This window comes from Muntiacus reevesi, chromosome 3 (genome assembly GCF_963930625.1).
Source record: "Muntiacus reevesi chromosome 3, mMunRee1.1, whole genome shotgun sequence".
In the NCBI taxonomy this organism is placed as follows: domain Eukaryota; kingdom Metazoa; phylum Chordata; class Mammalia; order Artiodactyla; family Cervidae; genus Muntiacus; species Muntiacus reevesi.
This window is the reverse complement of record NC_089251.1, coordinates 144,576,979-144,604,959: the sequence shown is the minus strand read 5'-3', so window position 1 is coordinate 144,604,959 and position 27,981 is coordinate 144,576,979. Positions and strand designations below refer to the sequence as shown.

General features: G+C 36.0%; 1 protein-coding gene, 1 long non-coding RNA gene and 1 other non-coding gene across 15 annotated transcripts in view; 2 read left to right on the top strand and 1 right to left on the bottom strand.

The window, feature by feature from the left end:
* CARF (calcium responsive transcription factor) overlaps window positions 1-20,457 on the top strand; it is a 57,616-nt gene extending 37,159 nt beyond the window's left edge. For 8 of the 13 annotated variants that reach the window (XM_065930789.1, XM_065930785.1, XM_065930788.1 and 5 more), the window contains 5 exons: window positions 1,313-1,475; window positions 2,653-2,716; window positions 10,177-10,307; window positions 10,695-11,061; window positions 13,052-16,242. In XM_065930789.1, coding sequence (XP_065786861.1) covers window positions 1,313-1,475; window positions 2,653-2,716; window positions 10,177-10,307; window positions 10,695-11,061; window positions 13,052-13,170 — 844 coding nt within the window. In that variant the 3' untranslated portion in view covers window positions 13,171-16,242. Of the gene's footprint in view, window positions 1-1,312; window positions 1,476-2,652; window positions 2,717-10,176; window positions 10,308-10,694; window positions 11,062-13,051; window positions 16,243-19,005 lie in introns of those variants that run through there. The other 5 variants (XM_065930796.1, XM_065930795.1, XM_065930793.1 and 2 more) reach the window with 3 other exon arrangements.
* Window positions 14,982-24,577, bottom strand: LOC136164984 (uncharacterized). The gene is made up of 3 exons (XR_010662435.1): window positions 20,795-24,577; window positions 17,010-17,083; window positions 14,982-15,118 (listed from the first exon to the last, which is right to left on the bottom strand). It is a non-coding gene; the product is annotated as an uncharacterized lncRNA (long non-coding RNA).
* Window positions 19,127-19,328, top strand: LOC136165764 (small nucleolar RNA SNORA74). Its single transcript, XR_010662746.1, has one exon. It is a non-coding gene; the product is annotated as a small nucleolar RNA SNORA74 (small nucleolar RNA).
* Window positions 24,578-27,981: the final 3,404 nt, after the last annotated feature.

Genomic DNA, 27,981 nt, shown 5'->3' with positions numbered 1-27,981 from the left:
ATTCTCCAGGCAAGAATACTGGAGTGGGTTGCCATGCACTCCTCCAGGGGATCTTCCCAACACAGGGATCGAACCCATGTCTCCTGTGGCTCCTGGATTGCAGGTGGATTCTTTACTGCTTAGCCACTGGGGAAGCCCCATGTAGTTCTCTGGTCTAATTTTATTGGTACTCAGGATACAATAATAATTATTATTATAAATATGAGGCACTTCCTATGTGTGTGCCAGATATTATGCTAAGTACTTTATAGGCACAATCTCATTTATTCCTATGACTTTATAAATTTAGTATATTTATCCTCATTCTTCAGATGAGGAAATGGAGACTTGGGATGGTTAAAGAAATAGCTAGAAGTAAAGTCTACAACCTTGCTCTTCACCATGATTTCTGCTTCTTAAGTGACCTTATTCCTGCTGGTTATTTTATAGTGGGATCGGAACAACAGAATGAGTATTTCCCAGGATTATTTCTTAATTAATACATGACTTCTGTTTAACAGATTTCTTAGATGTTTTATGTGTATTTATGTTGGGCCTTGTTAGGACAGAGCCAAAGTTTGGTAAGCCATCCACTATTTTACTAAACCTAAATCTTAAGAACAAAGGTATGATACAGCTCTGCAATATGGCCTACTGAACATAATGCACAAAGCATGTGTATATTGAATTTTATCATTTCTTTTTTTATATTTACTTTTTATACCATCTTGTGGCAACGTTGCCTTTTATTTCTGTCTTCTCTTTGGTCTACTTGTAAAATTTGAGCATATCATATTTCATATATTATCTGAAGACTTTAGAAAGCAATGAAATATGATGTTTATATGTGTAACTTTGGTATAGGCCCAGTCTGTCTTAGTTACTAGCCTGGTGTATGGCTTTGAGCAAATTACTTAATTTCTGTAGCCCTAGTTCCCTCTTCTGTAAGTCGGAATGTTGATTATACTTACCTCACAAGATTATAGGATGGGTTAAAGGACATACTAGATGTAAAGTGTCCAGTTCAGTGACTGACAGAGTAAACATTCAAAAACATACTATTTGAACTGAACATAGTGATTTCATTAAATTCATAAAAATATCAAAGCTCATCCTAAGATATACAGGTGTTTAACCAGTGAAAACATTACCTTTCTTTTAATCTGCATGAATTCTATGACTTAATGTGTGGGGAAAGAAGTAGAAAAATATAAATTACTTATAAAGCTGTAAATCATATTTTACAGAATTTTATGCTAAAAGAGAACCTTTCTCACTTGAACTAAATTATTAGATTGCTAGATTGTTTTTATTCTATTTTATATTTACACAGAAAATTTGTGGAAAGGGAACTCTTCAAACCTGATGAAGTACCTGAAAGACATAATTTATCCTTTTTTCCAACTGTAAATGATATAAGAAATCACATTCATGAGGTACAGAAATCCTTGAGAAATGGAGAGAATGTATATAACTCAGAGATTATTCCAGCAACGGTATGATTACAACTGTGGTATCTTGTTTTATTACAATAGTCTTTCTCAGCTAATGTGTGGTTGCTCTTAGGCCATATAAGTAACTGTGATGTAAGGAAAAGTAGTGTTTTTTCCCAAAATGTAGACACTGAACTCTCAGGTGATGATTTAACTAAAATGTTTTTTATTACTTCCATAAAAAGAAATTTAAGTGAATTTCTATCCATGACAATAATAACAATAGTAATCTTCACTTAAAAATCAGTATATTTTATCTCCATAAAAAGTATATCTTATTTATGTGACAGATATTTATTGAGTACATACTATGCATATCTCCACCTCTTTTAAATATGTCAGCAAGTTTGAATAGAATAGTATAGACTTGAATGTGATGATGTTGGTTCTGTATGCCCTCTGTGGATGTAAAGCTTACCTCATACTCTGATACTGTCATTTCCCCCAGAAAAGTAGCCATTTCTACCTACTCTGAAACAAGTAGAAACTACCCAGAAACCGCTGATAGTAATATACACAATGGTTACCCAGAAATTACCCAGAAACTACTAATTGTAATACACACAATGATTTTGGCATTAAAATCTCAAGTAACAATATCCTTTGTGGTCTACATTTTTACTCTCTAGATTCAGTAACTGAATAGTTTGAGATTTTTTTTAAGCTTGAGCTTCTCCTCTTTTCTATCCAAAACGCTTAGTTATTCACTATTCAAAATTCAGAAACTAAAACGGATTTGAGTACTATTCAGTCAATTCAGTTGCTCAGTCGTGTCCGACTCTGCGACTCCATGAATCGCAGCACGCCAGGCCTCCCTGTCCATCACCAACTCCCGGAATTTACTCAAACCCATGTCCATCGAGTCGGTGATGCCATCCAACCATCTCATTCTGTCATTCCCTTCTCCTCCTGCCCCTAATCCATCCCAGCATCAGGGTCTTTTCCAATGAGTACCAGTAGTCTTTGTCAAATTCTTACTATCTGAACTTGGGAAGATAATTTATTTGAGTAATTAAGTATACTTATGTTTTGAGAATGTGAGCAAGTGAAGAAAGTAATTATAGAATAAAGCACATTTATACTATGATTGGGTAAGATATGACAGTTGCATTGCCATTTTAAAATAGTTTTAGAGATAAATGGTTTGTTCTTTTTACTGACGTAAGTGATCCCATTTCAGCTTCAATGGACTACAGATAGTGGGAATATTCTCAGAGAGACTGTGACAGTTACACTTGCAGAAGGTAGGTTATCTTGAATAATTCAATTTCAAGATATAAAATCAAGCATTGTTAAAACTGGAAGATATTTAAGATATTATCTCATCTAATTTATGGATAAGGAAACCATGGCCTAAAGAGGCAAGAGCAACTATGTTAGGATTTATCAAAAAATACTTCTAGCTATTTAAATTTCCTATGTATATGTCAGATTTTATTCTTTATGATTGAAATTTTGAGGCTAATGATTATTAGCATGGTTTACTCTAAAGCTGGGCTAATTTCAGTAGTAATAACTCTGAAACACCTTGATCAGGATACTATTGTCCATTTTGTATGGCTTGATTTTTTTTGTATGTTTACTGCTGTGTTCTCTCAATATTCCAGGCTTATTTCAGCCCTTTTGTTCTCTCTTCGAGAAATGTCTTTTCTCCTCTTCTGTGTGGCAGACTCCACTCACCACTTGCAGTTTCTTTGGCTTTAGGTGCTTTCTTAACTTTATCCCCCTATGTAAATTTGGATATTCACTCCTTTTTATTTACCTCTGCATTTAACATGCTATTCTTTGTTTATGGATATATATCTTTCATTATGATTTTGGAATTGTTTTTTTTTGTAAATGCAAATACAAAGTTTATTACCAGAGACATAGAACAAAAAGTGGGACAGAGAGATGGTTAGTTTAGTTAAGATAGAGGGGCATGGCAGAGATATACACCCAGAGAGAAAGGGTGTTGGCATCCCCCATAGTGAGGAGGAGCTGAGAATCATATTTTAATCAAATTAATATACCTAGTTCTTATCATAGTGGCTTCTAAAAATGTAACACCTAAATAAATACTTTAAAATAAATTAATAATATATAGAATAAAATTTTTTTTATTCTTTGGCTATTGATCTTTAAGAGTTACTTTGCTTATAGAATAGCTTGCAAATTCTTTGGAATTATTCATTTGTTCTGTGTATATTTAATTCAGTGTGATAAATGCTGAGCATAGAAAAGTAAGTTTCTTGCTTCATTGAATTTAAATTTTAGGAAGGGAAAAAGACTACAATATATTCTAATTAATTACTATAATGAATAGTAATAGTATTGCTATGAGAGAGAGTTGACAGTATTACCATGATAGTACTGTGCAAACTGTGTGCGAACAGTGATATAGATATGTAACTTAGTCCAGAGAGTAGGGAAGGGACATTTGAGAAAGTGACTTTTATTTTTACTTTTTTAAATTAGAGGACAGTTGCTTTAAAACGGCTGTTAGTTTCTGCTGTCCAGCAAAGTGTATCAACTGTATGTATGCACATATCCTCTGTTTTTTGGATTTCCTTCCCATTTAGGTCACCACAGAGCACTGAGTAAAGTTCCCTGTGCTATACAGTAGGTTATGGTTAGTTATCCATTTTATATATAGTAGTAGATAAAGTGAATTTTAAACTGAGAACTGAATAATGAATAGGAATTTACTAATCAAAGGAATAGCATGTTCGAAGGCTAAGCAAGAAAGAGGATGCCATGTCCAAGGAACTTAATGCTTAAGTGGTCTTAAATAGAGACAGTGGTTGGAGATAAAACTGAATAAGCATAATGAATTTAGGAGGCCCTTTCACCTATCCAAATGAAAGGTGATAGTGGTGTTGTTTGCAGTTGGTGACATTTATACAAGAATTAGGCACATTTAAGAGTTATCTTCAGTTCAGTTCTGTCGCTCAGTCTTGTCTGACTCTTTGCAACCTCATGGACTGCAGCATGCCAGGTCTCCCTGTCTATCACCAACTCCTGCAGTTTACTCAAACTCATGTCCAATGAGTCAGTGAAGCCATCCAACCATCTCATCCTCTGTCATCCCCTTCTTCTCACGCCTCCTCAGACCTTCAAGCATCAGGGTCTTTTCCAGTGAGTCAGCTCTTCACATCAGGTGTGTCATCTGCAATTCTGAGGTTATTGATATTTCTCCTGGCACTCTTGATTCCAGCTTGTGCTTTATCCAGTCCAGCATTTCTCATGAAGTACTCTGCATGTAAGTTAAATAAGCAGGGTGACAATATATAGCCTTGATGTACTCCTTTCCCGATTTGGAAAGAGGCTGTTGTTCCAAGTCCAGTTCTAACTGTTGCTTCTTGACTTGCAGACAGATTTCTCAGGAGGCAGGTCAGGTGATCTGGTATTCCCATCTCTTCAAGAATTTTCCACAGTTTGTTGTGATCCACACAGTCAAAGTCTTTGGCATAGTCAATAAAGCAGAAGTAGATGTTTTTCTGGAACTCTCTCGCTTTTTCGATGATCCAACGGATGTTGGCTATTTGATCTCTGGTTCCTCTGCCTTTTCTAAATCCAGTTTGAATATCTGAAAATTCACGGTTCATGTACTGTTGAATCCTGGCTTGGAGAATCTTGAGCATTACTTTGCTAGCGAGTAAGATGAGTGCAACTGTGTGATAGTTTGAGTATTGTTTGGCATTGCCTTTCTTTGAGATTGGTTTGAAAACTGACCTTTTCCAGTCCTGCTGAGTTTTCCAAATTTGCTGGCATGTTGAGTGCAGCATTTTCACAGCATCATCTTTTAGGATTTGAAATGGCTCAACTGGAATTCTATCACCTCCACTAACTTTGGTCCTAGTAATGCTTCCTAAGGCACACTTGACTTCACATTCCAGGATTTCTGGCTCTAGGTGAGTGATCACACTCACGTGATTATCTGGGTCGTAAAGATCTTTTTTGTATAGTTCTCCTGTGTATTCTTGCCACCTCTTTTTGATATCTTCTGCTTCTGTTAGGTCCATACCATTTCTGTCCCTTATTGTGCCCATCTTTGCATGAAAAGTTCCCTTGGTATCTCTAATCTTCTTGAAGAGATCTCTAGTCTTTCCCATTCTATTGTTTTCCTCTATTTCTTTGCATTGATCACCGAGGAAGACTTTCTTATCTCTCCTTGCTGTTCTGTGGAACTCTGCATTCAAATGGGTATATCTTTCCTTTCTTCCTTTGCCTTTTGCTTCTCTTCTTTTCTCCATTGTCTGTAAGGCCTTGTCAGACAACCGTTTTGCCTTTTTGCATTTCCTTTTCTTAGGGATAGTCTTGATCACTGCCTCCTGTACAGTGTCACGAACCTCCATCCATAGTTCTTCAGGGACTCTGTCTATCAGATCTAATCCCTGGAATCTATTTGTCACTTCCACTGTATAATCTTAAGGGATTTGATTTAGGTCCTACCTGAATGGTCTAGTGGTTTTCCCTACCTTCTTCGATGTAAGTCTGAATTTGTCAATAAGGAGTTCATGATCTGAGCCACAGTCAGCTCCTGGTCTTATTTTTGCTGACTGTATAGAGCTTCTCCATCTTCAGGGCACTGGGTGCATGGAACCTTTTGAAGGTGGTTGCCATTATCTTCATTATCTCTACCATAGTTTGGCCTCAGGTCAAATAATAAGGAGGGAACACAGCCCTGCCCTTCAACAGATAATTGTATTAAAGATTTACTGAGCATGGCCTCGCCCATCAGAACAAGACACAGTTTCCTCCTCAGTCAGTCCCTCCAGTCAGGAGGCTTCCATAAACCTCTTATCTTTCTCCATCAGAGGGCAGACAGACTGAAAACCACAATGGCAGAAAACTAACCAATCTGATTGCATGGACGACAGCCTTATCTAACTTAATGGAACTATGAGCCATGACATATAGGGCCACTCAAGACCTTCGGGGTCATGGTGGAGAGTTCTGACAAAATGTGGTCCACTGGAGAAGGGAATGGCAAACCACTTTAGTATTCTTGCCTTGAGAACCCCATGAACAGAATGAAAAGGCAAAAAGATAGGACACTGAAAGATGAACTCCCCAGGTTGGTAGGTGCCCAATATGCTACTGGAGAAGAGTAGAGAAATGACTCCAGAAAGGCAGAAGAGATGAAGCCAAAGGAAAAACAGTGCTCAGTTGTGGATGTGACTAATGATGGAAGTAAAGTCTGATGCTATAAAGAATAGTATTGCATAGGGACCTGTAATGTAAAGTCGTTGAATCAAGGCAAATTGAAAGTGGTCAAAAAGGAGATGGCAAGAGTGAACATCGGCATTTTAGGAATCAACGAACTAAAATGGACTGGAATGGGTGAATTTAACTCAGATGACCCTTATATCTACTACTGTGAGCAAGAATCCCTTAGAAGAAATGGAATAGCCATCATAGTCAACAAGAGTCTGAAATGCAGTTTTTGGATGCAATCTCAAAAACAACAGAATGATCTCTGTTCATTTTCTAAGGCAAGCCATTCAGTATCACAGTAATCCAATTCTGTGCCCAGACCAATAATGCTGAAGAAGCTGAACAGTTCTATGAAGACCTACAAGAGCTTTTAGAACTAATACCCAAAAATGATGTCCTTTTCGTTATAGGGGACTGGAATGCAAAGGTAAGAAGTCAAGAAACACCTGGAGTAACAGGCAAATTTGACCTTGGAGTACAGAATGAAGCAGGGCAAAGGCTAACAGAGTTTTGCTAGGAAAAGTGCTGATCATAGCAAACACCCTGCTCCAACAACACAGGAGAAGGCTTTACACATGGACATCACCAGAGTTATCTTAGAAACTGGTTATTGATTGAATAGGTGTGAGAGGTGAAGGAGTGGGAATGATCTGGGATGACTCTTGAGTTTTTTCCATGAACAGCTCATTGATAGTGGCATTTACCGAGCTCAGCAGCACTGGCGTAAGAGTAGAGTATTGGTTGCTGGGCAGAGGAGATCCTGAGATCGAGTCTGCAGAAGCGTGAGTACCAGAGTCGTTTCAGTGAGGTGAACTGGGAGGAAGCCTTATTGGAATGACTTAAGAGTGAACAGGAAATGAAGAAGTGTAGATAGTGTGGACAGCTTTTTCAAAAAGTTTGCTATGGTACGGGGTTGGAGGAAAGTATGCTAGGAAAGGAGAGACCTAACAGGTAGGTAAAGAGGAAGGTACTTGATAGCTATGGTGATGAAAAGTTTATGGCTTCTGTTTTCTCTTCAAGTGAGAGTGCATCCAGTCCCATCACTTCATGGCAAATGGATGGGGAAACAGTGAGAGACTTATTTTGGGGGGCTGCAAAATCACTGCAGATGGTGACTGCAGCCATGAAATTAACAGACACCTGCTTCTTGGAAGAAAAGCTATGGCAAACCTAGACAGTGTATTAAAAAGCAGAGACATTACTTTGCCGACAAAGGTCCGTATAGTCAAAGCTATGGTTTTCCAGTAGTAATGTACAGATGTGAATTCAACCATAAAGAAGGCTAAGCACCAAAGAATTGATGCTTTTGAATTGTGGTTCAAAAAAGTTGGAGAAGACTCTTGAGAGTCCCTTGGACAGCAAGGAGATCAATCAATCCTAAAGGAAATCAATCCTGAATATTCATTGGAAGGACTGATGCTGAAGCTGAAGCTCCAATACTTTGGCTATCTGATGTGAAGAGCTGACTCATTAGAGAAGACCCTGATTCTGGGAAAGATTAAAGGCAGGAGGAGAAGGTGACAACAGGATGAGATGGTTGGATGGCATCACCAACTCAATGGACATGAGTTTGAGCAAGCTCTGGGAGTTGGTGATGGGCAGGGAAGCCTGGCATGCTGCAGTCCATGGGGTCGCAAAGAGTGGGACATGACTGAGCAGCTGAACAATAAAAAGGAGGAGAAAGGATCTCAGAAAGTGGCCAAGATTTGAGGAAAATGGAGATTAAATATTATCCCTAATACAGAATGAGTGAAACATTGTAAGATTGTCCTATACATGAAGGTCCTACTATGGTTGATTGTCATGAATTGGTATTATTAGTGGCAGAGAGTTTCTTCTTCAGTGGCAGTCAGCATTACATGTATCTAGGCCCTGGAAGATACTTTCATCCAGAACTAGGATTTTATCGAGTGTGATGACCAAGGGACAGAGAGGAAAGGGAATTTAAGGCATTTCCAAGAAAGTAACTAAAATTATATACCCAGTCCTCTAAGCTGGGTGGGAGAGAATTTTATTAAGAAAGACATTGATGGATCAGAAGAAAACTGAAGAATCAATTAACTGAAGGTTCACATGAAGTTGAAGTACAATGGTAGTGGAGTACCTGAGAAAAGCCACAGGCTTTCCTTGTGGCTCAGCTGGTAAAGAATCCGCCTACAATGCGGGAGACCTGCATTGGATCCCTGAGTTGGGAAGATCCCCTGGAGAAGGGAAAGGCTACCCACTCCAGTATTCTGGCCTGGAGAATTCCATGGACTGTATAGTTCGTGGGGTCGCAAAGAGTCAGACACGACTGAGCATCTTTCACTTCACCTGAGAAAAATCCCTGGAAGAATAGATGTTGTGGTCAGAGAATGGGATGTTTGAATTAGAGATTTTACATCTGGAATGATTATTTATTCCACATTTTACATGTGAAATGATTTATTTATCGCTAGATTTAGGGCATGCTCATAGTGGTGGGAGACTGCAGCAAATTGAGGTGGGACAGTTAGAAATGAAGAAGCCTAGAAATGTGAGAGTACTGTTAATTCTCTCGGTAGTCCTTTGAGAAAAATTCTCTTATCCTGAATTTACAGATGAGGAAACTGAAGTTTAGAAAATGGCATGTTGACATTTAACATGTTGTCAGAGAAAAACCAGTACTTAAATCCATCCTTGTCTGACAGTAGGGCCATTTTTTAAAATTACTCAGTTACGTGGGTGCATTATGCAGTATAGAAGCAATAAACAGTTGTTTTTTGTTTGGTAGGTTTTTTTTGGCTGCACCATGCAGGATGTGGGATCTTAGTTCCCTAACTAGGGATCAAACCTGTGCCCCCTGCATTGGAAACATAGCACCTTAACCACTGGACCACCAGGGAAGTCCCATTAAATAATTATTGATAATTTGTTTTTGATTGACTTAAAAAGATGAATATATTTGGGTTAACATATAAGAATTACATGAGGAGGACTCAAATTCCCTAAGGACAATTACCTTAAAAATTTAGATATTTAGAAAAGAAATTTTCACTCCTATTCATTTATTCCTAAATGAGTTATTGAAATAAATTTAATACTATTATTATTGAAGACCTGCTTTATGCTAGGCATTGTCCTAGGCACTAGGGCTACCAAAGATGAATTAAGTTTCGTCTTTGTAACTGAGAAACTCAGTAGGTGCTCCATATCTGAAGAAGTGTAAGCCCAGTATTACAGCATGAAAAATGGATTAGGTTAGAACTACAGGTATAAAGTCTTTCAAGGAAAAAAAAAATAGTTTCTTCCAACCCATCCTAGCTGTGCTGAATTAAAATTACTGGAGGTTGAATATAGGAGTTTATATTTTTTTAAAGTGTTTTTAGTGATTCTGATGAACTACCTGGTTTTAGAAATAGTAGACTAGATAACTAGATAACTTCTTAAAGTTCTTTGACTTTATTTCCTATTCCATTTCTGCCAGTAAAGGTTCTAATAAAGTGTAGCCATAAAAATTATTTTAATTATTTTTCATATAATTTAGGTAATTCACAAGGAGAATCAGTTTCCAGCAAAGTGGAAACAAGTCAGACAAGGAATTCTTTGTCTCCTGAACCAGCCCACTTGCTCTCCTCCCTTTGTTCATTTCAGCCAAAAATATTCACACACCTGCAGGTCAGTATCCAACGTAATACCAAATTTGAGGCCCTTCTCTTTCTTCCTCAGTCTCTCTTCTTTTCTTTGGGATTTTACAGAATTGTTAGGGAATTATGAACATGATCAATGATGTTTTTATCATTAATTTTCTGACTTTTTTTGTGACTTGATTTAAAATGATAATTTAAAAAATATGTTTTGGAAAAGTTTGAATTGAATTATGAATGCAATAAAATTTACTAGTGAAGTTTTCCTTTGGTTCTTGTTTCTGTCCTCACTTAATATTTGTTAGTAACTGTGCTCTTAGCTTTTATTCTAAGTTTGGGTCAAAAGAATAATACATTCAAAGCAAAAAACATACACAGTAAATTCAAACATTTGATATAACTCTTTTTGTTTCAAAAGGGTTTGCAGTTACAACCAAGATTCACTTCTGATGGATCACCAGCTCTAATATCAGTAAATAACCACCCCTCCTCCAGTCCTTCAAGACTTCTGGATTCAGTAGGAAGTGCTGTAATGAATAATAATTCTCTACTGCTTGGTCAGACTCATTGCCTTCAAACAGATACACCTCTAACCCCAAACAGTAGTATTTCTTCTACCATGAGTAACCTTCCAGGACCAGATCAAAATCTGGTTGCAGTGGATCAGCTGGTAGAAGTTGAAGATGTTGAAGATACGGAGACTCTGGAAGGAAATGTTCATCGGATTCTATTGGGAAATGTGCAGACCATACCAATACAGATTATAGACAGCCCGCCAGTTCTTAGTAAGTTAAAATCACATTATGTTTTTTTTTTTAACCTTTATGGACTATCATCAGTATTACACTAGAGAAAAAAAAACTATTGTTTTTTACTCAGTGGTTATATAATATATAAATAAAACCAGAAGAAAAAGAAGTTTTGTGAGCACGAGTTTAATAACTTGTAAACAAATTTTTTTCTTTATCCAGATTATTCATTCCCTAACCTACCTAGTTTTACATGGCAAATCTGTGGTGATGTGAAATCAGGAAGGTCATTTTTGTATACATGATCAAGAATTAGATAAATTAAAAACTATTCAGTGTAAAGGTTATCATAGAAAAGTTGCAACACACAAAAATGGGGTGAAGTTTGCAGATGTAAAGGTTAAAAAGGATTTTGAGTTGTAAACTTACATGTTGAGTTCTATGGAAATTAAAAGGGAATTAGGAAGACTTGAGGACTTGGGTTTAATGTTACCTTCACTCTGGAATGAACCCAGTCAACATAGTGATAAACTCTGTGAATTCCTACCTGATGTATGCCACAAATTGTTCTGGATTGCACATTTTTGTGGAAAGAGATTTGCAGTTTGCTTTGAAGAAAAAAAAGTCTTCTTAGAAATTATCCTTAGGACATATATTTTCCCTCTATGTATGAAATAGTTCCTTCCAGAAAAGAATCATTGTCTTTTAAATTTATTACTTTTAAGAAAATTTATCCAGGGGGCTGTAGTAGTTGTCTCTAGGAAGCATAGAGGAAGAGAGGGGCAAGGAATATACATGAAGTGATCCTCACAAATGCTCCACGAACTAGCCAGCGATGTTCCCATTCTGCAGATGGGGAGGCCAAGCTCTGGGAGGTTTACATAATTGACTTAAAATCACATGTAGTAAGTGACAGAGAGGACATTTTAAGCCAGATCTGTCTGCCTCCAAAGCATCTTCCCATTCCAAGATGCTGCCTCCCTCTGTTGTGCCAGGGTATTTCTGGGAGCTGTAGTTTAAATTGCCTTAAAAGAGACCCTCTTTGGATCTGAACTTGCATGATGTATCAAGTTAGATCATGATCTGAGAGACTATGTCACCTAAATATGAATTCTCAGGATTACTCAAATCTATCCTGCATTGGTTTTCTTGATATGGCATAAGCTAAACTCTAACCCATATGTGACAGTCATTAGGTTTGTTCAGTGAACTTCTGACCAAGTAGAATCCCCTTAACTTTGGTTCCCTGTAGCAACTGAAAAGCCGATATTTTCTGGAGAATTGGTAGGGAAAAAAAGCTGATAGTTTTCTGAGAAAGAGGAAGATTTTATCGTAGGTATCCTAGGTGCCAGATGTCAGTAGTGTTGCTAGTTTGCTGCATTTACATTAATTTGTTCATAAGCACTTTGAAATCAGAATGGTTATACATTCTGTAATATTTCAGATAAGCAACACATAGCTGCGCAGTTAAATCAGAGCTATCATTTAAGATGTGGCATTTTTTCCTGAAGTACTTATGTAGTACAGTTTCTTTATGGAGAGAACATTTTTTTAAAATATATGAACATGTATGAAAACCATATGAATGGTAACACATCAGTGATTTGTAGTATATGCTTGATGTTTGTAAAAAAGAAAACAACAAAAAACATTTTCAAATAATGAGAGGCTTCCTGACTTTTGAGCACACAAGTATTTAAAGACAGTTAAGTTTAACTATGAGATATTCCTCATAATTTCATCAAATTATGGACTGCTTTTTGGTCGGAGTATCTTTGGAAGAGAATAACTTTGCAGTTTTCTTGGTTTCTTTTTTTTTTCATCCTGAAGGAATTTAGTGTGAATGACCATTAAGATGTCAGAAGCACTGAGTTCTCAAATACACCAATTGATTTTCTAAATTACTTGATTCTTTTAGCAAAATACTGTTTTTGTGCTTTGCTTCTAAATTCATATAATTCTTAAGATTCCAGTATTATAAATTATATTAACCATTAGGGTTTTTCTTTTATGTTTGGTTTTAAAGTTGAAGAAAATTCAGAAGGTACCATTTCTGTGAACCAAGTTAAGCAAGAACCCAAAGAACCAGCATTGTCTCTGGAAGCAAAACCAAATTTGGACTGTAAGAAATTATCTGCTACATAAATTATTGAAGCTTTTCAGAATTTACAACTCTGGTGACTTCTGATGTCATAGAAAAAGAAGGTGAATGTTATCAAAGCACAACGTTGTGATAAGTGGACTGAAGACTGGGTCAATGAGCAGCTTTAATTTAAAACTGACATTTGTTGCTAACTCCCTATTTTTACCTTAAGAGATATTTTACTCTTATTTTATATAATTCTTATACTTTTTAATTATCATATAAGGCCAGTATTTCAGAAGATCATCTGAACTTATCCACAGTGATATAGTCTGAACACAAATAGTTATCTAATTCATCCTTTGAAAATATCTAATTTTGGTTCTTAAAAAAGAACATCAAAAACAGTATGTGAGTATATATGTGTGTGTGTGATGATTTTTTTAAGTTTTAGAAGAACTTTAAAGTTATGAAGAAAAATTTTAAATTAATAACAAGAGAATATCTGGAGTCTGTCTCATTTGGAAAGAAAAACAACAGATTTTGCATCATAATATTAAGCCCAACATTCACATCTGTGAAAACTATGTAGTTGCATTTTAACTTCTGCCATAACTAGAAACAAGTAGTATACCAATGGTCATCTCATAGAAATTTACTGTGTCATGGTTAAGTACTGAGAATTTTAACTTGAGTCAAATAAGCAAGAGAAATAAATGCTTTTTGCATGGATTTATACGGTGTTATAGTTAAAAATACTACTTATGGGTTGAAAAATGTAGAAATGGAGAGAATTCAGAAAGAATAATAGAATTCCCTGGTGTTTATAGATAATCAGGGGAATTTTTTGATATCAGCAGAAGATTTTTTTCCTATTTTGTATTAAAGAATCAGCTCTGGTTAGAGAAGAATTTGAGTTGTACTTATTTTTCTGTGCCAGAGTTCTTAATAAATTGATGGTATTTGAAAGATGGTAATCTTTCAAGGTAAAGATTTATAGTTTAAAATTTAGCTCATATTTAAAACTTTAAAACAACTAGTGTGTTATATTTGCTTGTTGAATAAGCATATTTACTTCAAATACTAAATACATACTAATCAGTATATTCATTATAAGCTTCTCTTTTCTGGAAGGTTGGTAAATTAGAAATGTCAATTACAGCTATCAAGAAATCAACCTAAAGCCTTCTCCCACCCCCCCCAAGAGACCTTTTGTGGATATATTTAAATTTTCATTAAAAAAATAATGATTTCCAATGCATATTAGTGTTTAATATTCAAAGCATGCAGCATATGAAATTTAACTTTAGTACTTTATATGAATATGAGTCTTTTTGGCTTTTCTAAGTCCAGTCTCACATTCTTAATTCACTTTAATTGTTTCAGGTACACAACATGTATCTCAGTATAAAGCACTGTTATCTTAGAAGTAGATAGAATTCTAAAATTCCTTGCTCTTTATATTTAAGCCCTATTTAACATAAAATTTATTATTTATACCTCTATTTAATGCAAACTTAATATTCAGTTACATACATGATTTTTTTCATGATTTTTTAAAATAAGAATTGCTTTTCCTTTTCCTGAGAATCGAAAATACTTGATGTCAGCATTTATAGGGGCAGGCTGCCAAATCTATGTTGTGTGTGCATGTGTGTGAAGTCAATGCTAAGCTGAACACAACTCTTAGTTACCTCAAACCCAGATTTTTCTTTGTGTGTACTTAATGGGCATATGTCCAAATTAATTTATAGTTTAATATTGCATTGTGGGTAATATTCTTTTCATTTGTTATTTCATAAAAATGGAAACTTTTTTCAGTATTTCAAATAATAGATCTTTACTTTTCACTAATGACAATAGATAATTATAGTTTCTTGAGCTATATTCCTTTGGAGACATTCCTTGCTTTTTGATGTTGAGTTGTTAAGGAGAAATGCTTGTTAAGGTACAGACTCTAGTCAGTTACCTAGGAGGATGAGAGATGGTAGAGGATCCAGACTTTGGCTCCTGAAAAAGAACAAAACATAGTTTAAAAACATTTCTCACTTCATTCTATGCGACTGTCTCTTCTGACATTTTTTTCATGAGAACAAAAAGTTGCAGTACATCCTCCCCACAAACAAAAAGAGAAAGAAAAAAAAGAGCATGAAGGTTTAAATCCCTAATTATATACTCTTTTGGTTTTTAGGTAGGAACTGGAACTATCAATATTTTCATGTAAGTATTTTAATGAGTAGCTCTTTAAAAATGCTTTCTAAATTAGTTTTTAGAAATTCATTTGTCCTCTAAATGCATGTTCAGTTACAGTATATCAGTATTTTATTTTAAAGGTGCTTAGCATTGCTTTTTACAAAGTATGTTTACATATTTTCAATATTCAGTTAATTTTTAAATACACAGGGTATTAAACACAGCACATAGAGTTTTTAGTATCTGTATTTGGCATTCTCCTCTAACAGCTCTACAGCAAAGTTTGATATATGTTCTTTTGTGTCATGTATTACAAGGTGTAATATCTGTAGTAGAAAGTTTGGTGTTCAAAATAAGCAGTCAGAATTCATTATTACAGCTGAGCTTGTTTCTTCATTGTGGTTATCATGTTCCAAGCCTCCAAGTGAACATTATATATGCTACAGTGAATTACAGATAAACACAGCCATGGTGGGTCTTTCCCTCAATTTTCTATGTAAGTGGTTAACATACTTAAAAAGCTTTTATGTCTTATACAAGGTAAATGTTTCCTAAAAGTCATGAAAGTAATAGAAAATAGACTTGATGATATGGTCCTGCATTAGAGTTTCTAATCTTGAGGCCTAGCCATATGTGTTCCATCTTTATATCCTGTCAAAATACATACTTAATCATGTGAATATGAGAAAGATGCAGTTTAATTTTATACCAGCTTTTTTAAAAAGTTTAAAATGTGGGTATATATATGTGTGTGTGTATATATATAAATATAGTAACTTAATGTTTAGTGTCCTTATTATAATGTAATTTTTTTCATTAGAAAATCTTGTGTTATTTTTTTCTTACATTTGTTAATTTTCTTTTTATACATTTCCTGGGCATCGTGGTAATTTTGTTCATCTTGAAGATGCTAAATAAACACATTAATACCTGAAAATATTGGCTAGAGATTTATGTTCAATTTGGAACCTGAACATTTTAAAGCATAACTACCAGTAATTCCTATTATCATTATGTTAGGGAATATATATGTATTTAATGCTCTCAACTTAGCCAACTCTCAGCCTTTTAAAACAATGCATGTAATAAGGTATAAATAGTTCTTCCTCCCCGCCCCCCACCCACCCCCGTATTTTTTGGCATTATAACATCTTCAAGTACAGTTTTATATTTTTGGAGTAATAACAAGAATATATGATTTAAAAGGGAGGGATCATTAATTTTTTTTCCCTCTTGGCTTTTTTTCTTTCTTTCTTTTTTCCCCTTTATTCCACTCTTGCCTGTTTTTCAGGATCATAGAGTATCTTATTCTCTCCAAAGAGGGACTGCATTGACTCTTCCCCATCAACTGATTAGGCTTTAGACATCTTAAATAATGTACTATTTTTATCTAAATATCTGTAATTCTACTCGATTAATTTAGTGGTGATGACAAAGCCTAGTATACTTTCACCACATACAAATTAGCTATATTCTGTAATATAAATGTTCATTGCTGACTGAATTTTTAAAACTTAAGGAATAAAATAAGAACTTTAAAAAAAATCACATTTGTTAATGGAAAATTGATTTCTGAGAGAACTAAACTATGATTAGTATGGAAAATGTTTGAGAATGAGATATGAGTATAAGCGCAGGGGAGATGTTGCTTAATAGTGCAGATTTGCAACTAGTAGTTATATAAGTCCTGGAGATCTGATGTACTTACTGCACGGTGACTATAGTCAACAATAATGTGTTATATATATCAGAGTTGCTCAGAGTAGATCTTAATTATTCTCACTACAAAAAAGAAATAATTAGTAGACATAGTAGAGGTGTTAGCTAAAACTATAGTGGTAATCATATTGCAATATATAAATTATCAGATTAACACATTATATACCTTAAATGTTATATGTCAGTTATATCTCAATTAAAAAAAGAATTTTAAAACCAAAGGACAGAGTGGGAGTCAGATACCGGCAAGAGTTTTTATTTTTTAACTATCTCTGTTGAAGTGGGTAATTGACATATAATAAACTGCACACATTTAGGTAAGTTTTGATGTATATATACATCTTTGAAACCATCACCACAGTCAAGATAAGGAATATATCTATCACCCCCAAAAGGTTTTTAGTGCCCCTTGGTAATCCATTCCCACTTCTTCCTGCCTCCACTCCTACCTGCCCCACCCCATCCCCAACAGTTACTATCCTGCTTTCTGTCACTAGAGGTCAATTTATTACATCTACTAGTTTATAAAAATGAAATCATATAGTATGAGCCTTTTTAAAACCTGACTTTTGTCACTCAGAATGGTTATTCTAAGGTTCATCTGTGTCACAAGATGTATGAATAGTTCATTCCTTTTTAATGCTGAGTAGTATTCCATTGTGTAAATTCGCCATAAATTGTTTATCCATCCAGCTGTTGATGGGACATTTAGATTGTTTACAGTTCTTGGCTATTACAAATAAAGCTGCTATGAACATTTGTGTAAGTCTTTGTATGGACTTATGCTTTCATTTCTTTGGGTTAAATATCTATAGGAGTGGAATGGCTGCGTCATATGGTAGGTATAAATTTAACTTTTTAAGAAACTCTCAAGTGATTTTCCAAAGTGATTGTACCATTTTACATTCCAATTTGCAGTGTATGAGAGTTCCAGGTGCTGTATATTGTAGTCAACACTTGGTATGAACAGGCTTTTACATTTTAGGCATTGTTAGTAGGTGTGTAGTAGTAGCTCATTATCGTTTTAATTTTCATTTCTCTAGTGACTAATACTATTCAGCATCTTTTCATGTTGCATTTGCCATCTGTATTTCTTCTTTCAGTGTCTGAATCGTTCACCTGTTTTTAAATTGAATTGTTTTCTTATAGAGGTTTAAAAAGTATATCCTAGATACAAGTCCATTACTAGAAACATGATTTAATATGTCTTTTCACCTGATGTATAGTTTATGTTTTTACTCTCAGAATCATTTGAAAGGCAGAAGTTCTTAATTTTTTTTTCTTTTTTTTTTTTTGAAGTTCTTAATTTTGATATCTAATTTATCTTTTTTTTTCTTTAAGGATTATATTTTCGTGTTGTATCTAAGAGATCTTTGCCTAACCCAAGTTTAGATTTTCTTCTATGTTTTCTTCTGAAAATTTTATAACTTTGGGTTTAAATTTAGATCTGTGATTCATTTTGAGTTAATTTCTGTATACAAGTACAGAGCTTAGAGTGATTCATTTGAGCATTTGAGTATTGATTTGTTCCAGCATCATTTTTTGAAAGAATTATACTTTCCCCATTGAACTGACTTTATCCCTTTGATAAAAATCCACTCTCTATGTATGTGTGTGTATATATATATGTATATATATACACATGTCAGTTTCTAGACTCTCTGTTCCCTTCCACTGATCTATTGTTTATCTCCTATCTCAGTGGTCTCAACTGGGGCAATTTTGTCTCTAGGGAACATGTGGCAAAGTTTGAAGACAACTTTAGTTGTCGAAACAAGGAAGATACCACTGGTTTCTCGTAGATATACTGCCCAGCTTCATACAGTACCTAGGACAGATTCCACAGCAAAAATTGTCAGGCCCAAAATGTGAATAGTACCAAGACTGAAAATCTCTGGTCTATTTTGACACCCAGTACCATACTGTCTTGATTACTGTATGTTTATAGTAAGTCTTTTTTTTTTTTTTTTTTTGACTGCGCCCAGGTCTCAGTTGCAGCATGTGGGATCTAGTTCCCTGACCAAGGATCGAACCCATGCTCCCTGCATTGGGAGTGTGGAGTCTTAACCACTGGACCACCAGGAAGTCCCTATAATAAGTCTTGATCCCAGCAGCAGTCAGCTGTCGGGACAGAACCGTTCCTGTAACAGTGTTAAACTGCTGGGAGAGGAATGTTCTGTCTTCTTCTCCAGTTGCCTTCATCACTGTTCCGGTGGTGTCTGGCACTGGTGAGGGCAGAGCTGTGCTTCCTTGAGAGTGTGCTAAGCATTCACTTCGGCTGCTTAGTTCTAGTCTGGGAGCAGACACAGAGTCTGCTTCAGGACTTTTGAGTATGGTGACTTTCTTCAGGATCTTGAGTATGGTGACTAGGCAAGGGGAACTTTGGGCTAATACCCTAGGTTCTCTGGCATTGCTTTATAGAGCATTTGGTGTCATCATTGAGAAAACAAGAGGTGCAGAAGATGACCTTAACACAGTAGCAGCTGGAACCACGACAGGCATGTTGTATAAATGTACAGGTGGTCTTCGAGGGGTAGCACGAGGTGGTCTAGCAGGACTAACACGAGCCTCTGTGCTCTATATAATAACTGGGAGCACATGAAAGGCTCTTTGCTCCAACAATCACACTGAAGATTTTGCTAGTTTACAAACGGAGGACACTTTAATAGTCACCCAGATCAATTTATAAGTCAGTCTAGAGGCATTTACTCTTCTATCTACAACTAATTTGAAAAACTAGAGATTCCAGTTTGCTGTGATGAAGATCATGGATGGTTGACCAGGACTGGCACTCCTTCCAGCCATTAATGAGTTGAAGACAAAACACCCTTTGGCGGCTGAATAATGTGGTTCTCTTAAGAAGATCTCGCACCTGTTTTTGCTCCTACCCACTTCAGGAAAACCACTTAATCCCAGAATTCAGGTCTGCTTGTCAATACTGTATCAGCCACATTTGTTCATTTAATGATCCAAGACTGTAATATTGCTCTGTATTCCCCATAAAGGGTGAAAATAGAACTGGAAAAAAAAAAAAAGTCTTGAAGTCAGATAGTGTAAATCCCTAAACCTTATTCTTTTTCAATTTTGTTTTGGCTGTTTGGTTTTTCATGTGAGTTTTAGAGTCACCTTGTCAATTTCTTAAAAAACAAGCAAACAAAAAACCTGATAGAATTTTGATTGGAATTATATAGAATATACTGTTGAGTTTGGGAGTAATTGAAATCTTAATATTGACTCTTAATTTTTCTCCGCAATGTATTAGAGTTTTCAGTGTAGAAATTTGACATATGTTTTGTCAGATTTATCACTAAGTCTTTATGAATGGTGGTGTTTTTAATTTTTAGTATCTGATTTTTGCTTTAGTATGCAGATAACAGTTGTTTTTTTTATATGGACTTTATATCTTGCAACCTTATTAAACTCACGTGTTCTAATAATTTTTTGGTAGAGTCTATCAGATTTTCTACATAGACAGTCATGTTGTTTTATATCTTCCTTTCCAATCTGGATGACTTTTATTTCTTTTTCTCAACTATTACACTGGCTAGAACCTGAAGTACAATTGTGATTGTAAGTGACTGGAGTGGTCGTACTTACTTTGTTTCTTATCTTTTACCATTAACTCTAATACCATAATTTTTGCATAAGTCCTTTATCAAATTGAGTAAGATTCTTTCTGATCTGGGCTTCCTGAGAGTTTTTATTAAGAATGGATATTTGATTATATCAAGTACTTTTTCTGGAATTATTGAGATGATTATTTGGTTTTCTTACCTTTGTTGTATGTTTGCTTTTACTGGAGAACTTTCTCATTCATAATTTTCTTATTTCTAGTTGTGGCCTTTTCTACCTAGAGAAGTTTCTTTAGCATTTGTTATAAAGCTGGTTTTCTGGTGCTGAATCCTCTTATCTTGTCTGTAAAACATTTTTCTGTCACATCTGAATGAGAGTCTTGCTGGGTAGAGTATTCTTGATTGTGGGTTTTAATGTTTCATCACTTTAAATATATTGTGCCACTTCCTTCTGGCCAGCAGAGTTTCTGCTGAAAAATCAGCTGATAACCTTATAGCAATTCCCTTGTATTTGTTACTTTCCCCTTGTTGCTTTTATTCTCTCTGTCTTTAATTTTCATCAATTTGATGTGTTCCTCCTTAGCTTTATCCTGTATGGGAATCTCTGTGCTTCCTGGACTTGGGCTACTCTTTCCTTTCCCATATTAGGGAACTTTTCAGCTATGACACCTTCAAATATTTTCTCAGGCCCTTTCTCTTTTCTCTTGTTGGGACCTCTATAATGTGAATGTTGATGTGCTCAACACTACCCTAGAGGTCTCTTAAACTGTCCTCATTTCTTTTTATTCTTTGTTCTGTTCTCTGTTGCTGATTTCCACTATTCTGTCTTCCAGCTCACGTATCTGTCCTTCTGTCTCATTTATTCTGCTACTGAGTCCTTCTAGTGTGCTTTTCATGTCAGTTATTGTACTTGTTCAGCAGTTTATTTATTTTTTTAAATCTTTTATCTTGTATTTCTTGTATCTTCTTGGTGTGCCTCTATTCTTTTTCCAATAACTTGAATCTCTTTGTTCTCATTACCCTGAATTCTTTTTCAAGTGGATTTTCTATCTCCACTTCACTTAGTTATTCTTGTGGTGTTTTATATTGTTCCTTCTTCTGAAACATAGTCCTTCTCTGCCTCATTTTGTTTGACTTCCTATGTTTGTGATCCACAGGCTGCAGGACTGTAGTTCTTCTTGTTTGTGATGTCTGCCCCCGGTGGGTGAGGCTGGTCCAAAAGACTTGAGCAGGCTTTCTGGTGGGAGGGACTGATCCCTGCCCCCTGATGGGTGGAGCTGGGCCTTGTCTCTCTGGTGGGCAGGGGCATGTCAAGGGATATGTTTAGAAGAAGCTGTGGATATAAAGTAATTTTGATTGATCTAAAGTAATTTCCAAGAACTGCATGTTTGGATAGCAACCACCTTTGAGGGTATAGTTTCCAATCCTCACTGTTGTGACTGTACCAATCGTGATGATTCAACTTTGTGTGTACCATCACTGACAGAGGTAGGTGCCATGTAGGATACCAAAAGGAATGATTTAAAAGTTTCCATCGAGGAAAATAAGTGTCTGTTACATGAGATATTTAACTTTATACAATATAGAAAATGGTAAATTTGATAATAGGAATTGTTGTTGTTCAGGACCTAAGTTGTGTCCAGTTCTTTGCAACCCCATGGACTGAAGCACGCCAGGCTTCCCTGTCCTTCACCATATCCCAGAACTTGCTAAAACTCATGTCCATTGAGTTGGTGATGCCATCCAGCCATCTTATCTTCTTCGTCCCCTTTTCCTCCTGCCTTCGATCTTTCCCAACATCAGGGTCTTTTCCAGTGAGTTGGCTGTTTGCATCAGGTGGCCAGAGTATTGGAGCTTCAGCTTCAGCATCAGTCCTTCCAGTGAATAGTCAGGGTTGATTTCCTTTAGGATTGTCTAATTTGATCTCCATGCTGTCCAAAGGACTTTCCAGAGTCTTTTCCCCACAGTTCAAAAACATCAGTTCTTCAACGCTCAGCCGCCTTTGTGGTCCAGCTCTCACATCTGTACATAAGTGTTGGAAAAACCATAGCTTTGACTATATGGACCATGTTGGCAAAGTGATGTCTCTGCTTTTTAATACTCTATCTAGATTTGTCATAGCTTTTCTTCCAAGAAGCAAATGTCTTTTAATTTCATGGCTGCAGTCACCATCTTCAGTGAAGAAAATAAAATCTGTCACTGCTTCCATATTTTCCCCCATCTTTGCCATGAAGTGATGGGACTGAATGCTATGATCTTAGTTTTTGGAATGTTGAGTTTTAAACCACATTTTTCATTCTCTTCTTTTACCTTCATCAAGAGACTCTTTAGTTCCTCCTTGCTTTCTGCCATTAGGGTGGTATCATTTGCATATCTGAGATTGTTGATTGTTCTCCTGGCAGTCTTGATTCCAGCTTGTGATTCATCTAGCCTGGACTTTTGCATGTTGTACTCTGCATATAAGTTAAATAAGCAGGGTCACAAAGTAACAGCCTTGACGTGCTCCTTTCCCAAATTTGAGCCAGTCTGTTGTTCTGTGTCCAGTTCTGTTGCTTCTTGACCTGCATACGTTTCTCAGGAGGCAGGTAAGGTGGTCTGGTATTTATTCCCATCTCTTTGAGAATTTTCCACAGTTTATTGTGATTCACACAGTCAAAGGCTTTAGTGTAGTCAGTGAAGCAGAAGTAGATGTTTTTCTGGATAATAGGAATACAGATAAAATTATAATAATTCAGAGGAAGAAGACATTACTTACAAGGAACAGAACTGACATTTTAATGAGCACTAGACATTGTGAAAGTGAAAGTCACTCAGTCGTGTCTGACTCTGCGACCCCATGGACTATACAGTCCATGGAATTCTCCAGGCCAGAATACTGGAGTGGGTAGCATTTCCCTTCTCCAGGGGATCTTCCCAACCCAGGGATCAAACCCAGGTCTCCCACATTGTAGGTGGATTCTTTACCAGCTGAGCCACAAGGGAAGCCCAAGAATCCTGGAGTGGGTAGCTTATCCCTTCTCTAGGGGATCTTCCCGACCCAGGAATTGAACTGAGGTCTCCTACATTGCAGGGGGATTCTTTACCAACTAAGCTATGTACTTATGCTTTATTTATTTATGCATTTTTTTTTTTTTGGTTAAAGCACTTGGCATTTTGCCTGGGATAAAGTAAGTGACTTCTTATTATTAGAGCTTCGACTTGTGGTTAATAGCATGTGCTAGGATTTGAATCCTACTTCCTCTTTACTAGCTGGACAAATTACTGAGACTTTAAGTTTTTCATTTTTTTTAATCTGAAGGAGTATTAGTCATAGCTACCTAACTGGATTGTTATGAGGATTTAGTGAGTTAACCCATGTTAAGATCTGAAACAGAATCTGATACATGCTGCTCAATATGTGTTAATTTTTATAATTAATCTTACTAATAATGAGCTTTAAAATCCTGAAATGTAAGCATTTTCCTTCCTTTCAAGATAGTGTATCTGTTAGGGAGCACCTTTGGCTACTCACAACAGAGACATCATTATGCTGGCTTAATCAAAAGAGTTTGGTTTTATTTTTCCTATGAAACCAAGTCCAAAGGCAGTCTAACCAGACTGACCAGAGGTGGTTGCTCCACCTCCAGCAATGATCAACATTAAGACAGGAAGAACTGTCTTAAGACCTGATGTGAAGAACTGACTCATTGGAAAAGACCCTGATGCTGGGAAAGATTGGTGGCAGGAGGAGAAGGGGACGACAGAGTATGAAATAGTTGGATGGCATCACCAACTCGATGGACATGAATTGAGCAAGCTTTGGAGTTGATGACAGGGAAGTCTGGTGTGCTGCAGTCCATGGGTTTGCAAAGAGTTGGACACGACTGAGTGACTGAACTGAACTAAAGACAGGAAGACTGAAATAGGAAACGTCTGAGTGAGTGATCCAAAGATCATTATCAGAAGGAAAAGCAACTTCCACTTTCAACTTGTTGGTTAAAACCACTGTATGAAAAAAAAACAAACAAAAAACCACTGTATGATTACCCTTGTTACAAAGGATTCTAGGAAATACAGCTCTTTTTAAAGGGCCCATTACCACCCCAAGAAAAATTTTGGTTTTGTAAGAGAGAAAGAATTTATTGAATATTGTTTAAGCCACTAATAGTGTCTCCCACAAATTGGAGAACTGAAATTCAGAATTCAATAATTTGCTTAAGGTTGTTACATAACTATTAACTGATAAAGCTCTTATTGGTACCAAAGTCTGACCAATACCATTCTACATTAGTTTTGCTACACAGTCTAGAAAAGCAAGTGATCTTTTCAGGGTAGGATTTTTAGGCTGGATCTTTCATGGCAGGCTATGGACATGAGGTTAAATTGCAGATGTATCAGATTCAAGGAGCAAGTAGGACTTATATAGCCCATTTAGGGGGTGGTTGTAGGTTCATTGTGGTGAGAACTTTAGGATTCAGGGAATTTAAGAAGCTGGGGAAATAATAGGTTTGAAAGATAAAAGACAGGTTAAGTAATAGCAATTATACAGGGCTAGGCTAAGATTTTACATTTTGCTTAGCGTGTTTAGAAGTCTCATTTAAATGATCTATTAAAGTAGCCTGTTGAATCAAAATGCTTTCCTAAAATCTGAGTGAAAAATTAAGCATCACAGATTTTTTGAAAATAGATATGGCAATCCAGTGGAGGCGATAGGGTAATTTATTGGGTACTGTAATATTCATAAAATTGTATAATATTTTTCTGGCTATGCCTATTACATCTGTAATTGCTTTTAGAAACTCTTGTGTTTTTCATATTTATGTTCTATAAGAACATCCTAACATCTTAAAGATGGACATTCATTTATTTAAGAAAACAGATTGCCTGCCTTTTGGGAGTTTATATTCCCGTAGAGGGTGATACACAATAAATAATAAACAGTATGTGTCTATTATATGTACTTATATGTATTATATATGTGTATAAAGTACTTCTATGTTAGATTGATAAGTAATATGGGATGAAAATGGAGCAGAGAAAGGGTTCAGTGTGGAGAGAATTTCAGTTTTAAATAGGGTAAGCAGAGTGAGCTTCATTAAGGAAGATGTAAGCAAATTTTTAGAAAGAGTAAGATTGTTAATCAGGCAGATAGCATGAAGAATCATGCAGTTAAGAGGGAACTGCAAGATTGAGAAGTACTTGCTCTGCTTGAAGAAGCATGGGTACCTCATCTATGGATGGATGATGACCAGACAGACTACATGGGTCAAGATGCTAGTGGGTGGGTACAAGTGAAAATCTGTGGAAATTCTGTTCTTATTGCTTCAGTTTTCTCAGTGAAATAAGAAGCAAGACCCTTAGGGGAGCGTGGAGATTGGTGCAGCGGTGGAGGGGGGTTGTGTGTTAGGGAGTTGAAGAGAAAAGCTAACAGACGAGTAAACTGGGAAAGAATATTAATAGTCCTCCTTGATTAAAGATTCATTTGAGGTCATGTCCATAAATTGAGAATCAGCTTAGTCAGCATATTTGTGTGTTTTTCTCCACTCATGGGCAACAGTGACTTGAGTATTTATTGAGAACCAGACAGGGTGTTACCTGCTGACTGTAAGAACAATGAACTAAATCTAATCCTAATCCTACAGGGATTCAGTATAGTGGCAAGCAAACATTTAATCAACCAATTGTGAAATTACGTGGTAAGTACTACCAGTTCTAACAAAGGAAAAACCATTTTAAATCAAAGAAGTTACAGGCTGTTGAACAATTGAGGTTGTGTAGGGAAGAGCAGACCATTAGACCAAAAATGCAGAAGATTGTGAAAGATTCACTTCTAAACTCTCACCTCCCTTTGTCCAATCAAAAAATATTATGTAATAAAAATTTTGCCTATTGCCATTCAGATCCCCTGTTTTGAAACTCATCTTAAACTAGATCCCTGAAGCTCATAAAGATTGTACCTCTGACTTCCCTTTGAAGACTGCTAAGACTATCAAAATAGTATTCTCCCTTCCTGCAGTAAGCAAAAAACTCAGTTTTGCTTTATCAACAGGTAATTTTGGAAGTATTTTAAAGGAGCCAATATTTGACTGTTTTGGAGGTCCCATCAAAATCTGACCAACTTGGAAACAGCGTGTTTTTCTGAGGTCCTTTGAACCTCCTGCACAGGGTCTTTCAATGACAATGGTGAGGTAAGTTCATATATGGTTTGAACTCTGATTTCTTTTTTTTTTTTTTTTTTAAATCAGACACTCCAAATGCAAATGCTAAGTTTAGTTTGTTAAGTCTGAGAGTAATATCTAACAATAAGAAACTCTTTAAAAATCCATTGATTGATCAGCCTGAAAAACTTATTTTGGGCAGAAATCTGCATTATTACTGACAACACTACTGTTTGTCCTTGTCATTTCTTCATTGTGCATCTGTAAGTGGAAATTCATAAGGATGAAGATGAGAAGTTTTGTATATTCAGAAGATTTCTCTTCAGACTAACATCCTTTGGAAAAACTGTCTCAGGTCACTTAAGAAAATCTTATCAGAACTTACTTGCTGCTGTTTTAGTTTGTCCATTGGAAGTCTAGCTCTTGTTGTAGGGGAGGGCCCCAAGATACCCAGTAAATAAAATCTGACTTACTGTTGCCAGTTTATCTTTAGTCTACTTCCGCACTCCCTCTCTGCTGAACTCCTGCATCTTATCTGTATTTGTACTAAAATCAAAGTGCGTAATCTTAACTTTCTAAATGATAGAAGGATTATTTAGAATTTTAATGGTTACTTTGGGAGAACTTTTGATATGAACAAAATCGTTCCTTTTGGGAGGCACTTTGAAGCAAAAAAGCAGCAACATACGAAACATACAGCCATCTACATTTTAAGGCAAGAGGAAACTTCCAGAATATATTCCAGGGATTATGAAATCGCCTCCTTGAAAGATTCCTTGGCAAAGGCAAGGGGAAAATGAAAAAGAAGGAAAACCATATTTTCTAAATCCTTTCAAATCATAATTTGAATATAATGTCCTTTATTCTTCTACTTTCCTCGTCCTGTGTTCGTCCATTTCCCTCTCTTCTGTCTCACCTTCTTTTTCTTCTTCCCTTCAGAACACCTCAGAAGGAGGTCTTATTTATCTAAAAGAAAAAGATTACTTTGTTTAATATGAGGTTCCCTCCCTATCATTACTACACAAGTATTAACAAGTACTGGCTTTTTAATCATGCGAATCAAATGGTCAAGGGACCTGAATTAATGTTTAAATCAATTATAATGATCCTCTCCCTCTGTCTCTCTCTCTCTGTCCCTCCCTTCCTCCCTCTCCCCTGTGCATGTATGTCAAAATAACTTTTGCTGAATCTAAGTTTTCCCATCTGTTTAATTAAGTAAAGATAATTAGTCTTTTAATGTTAATTTTGTATT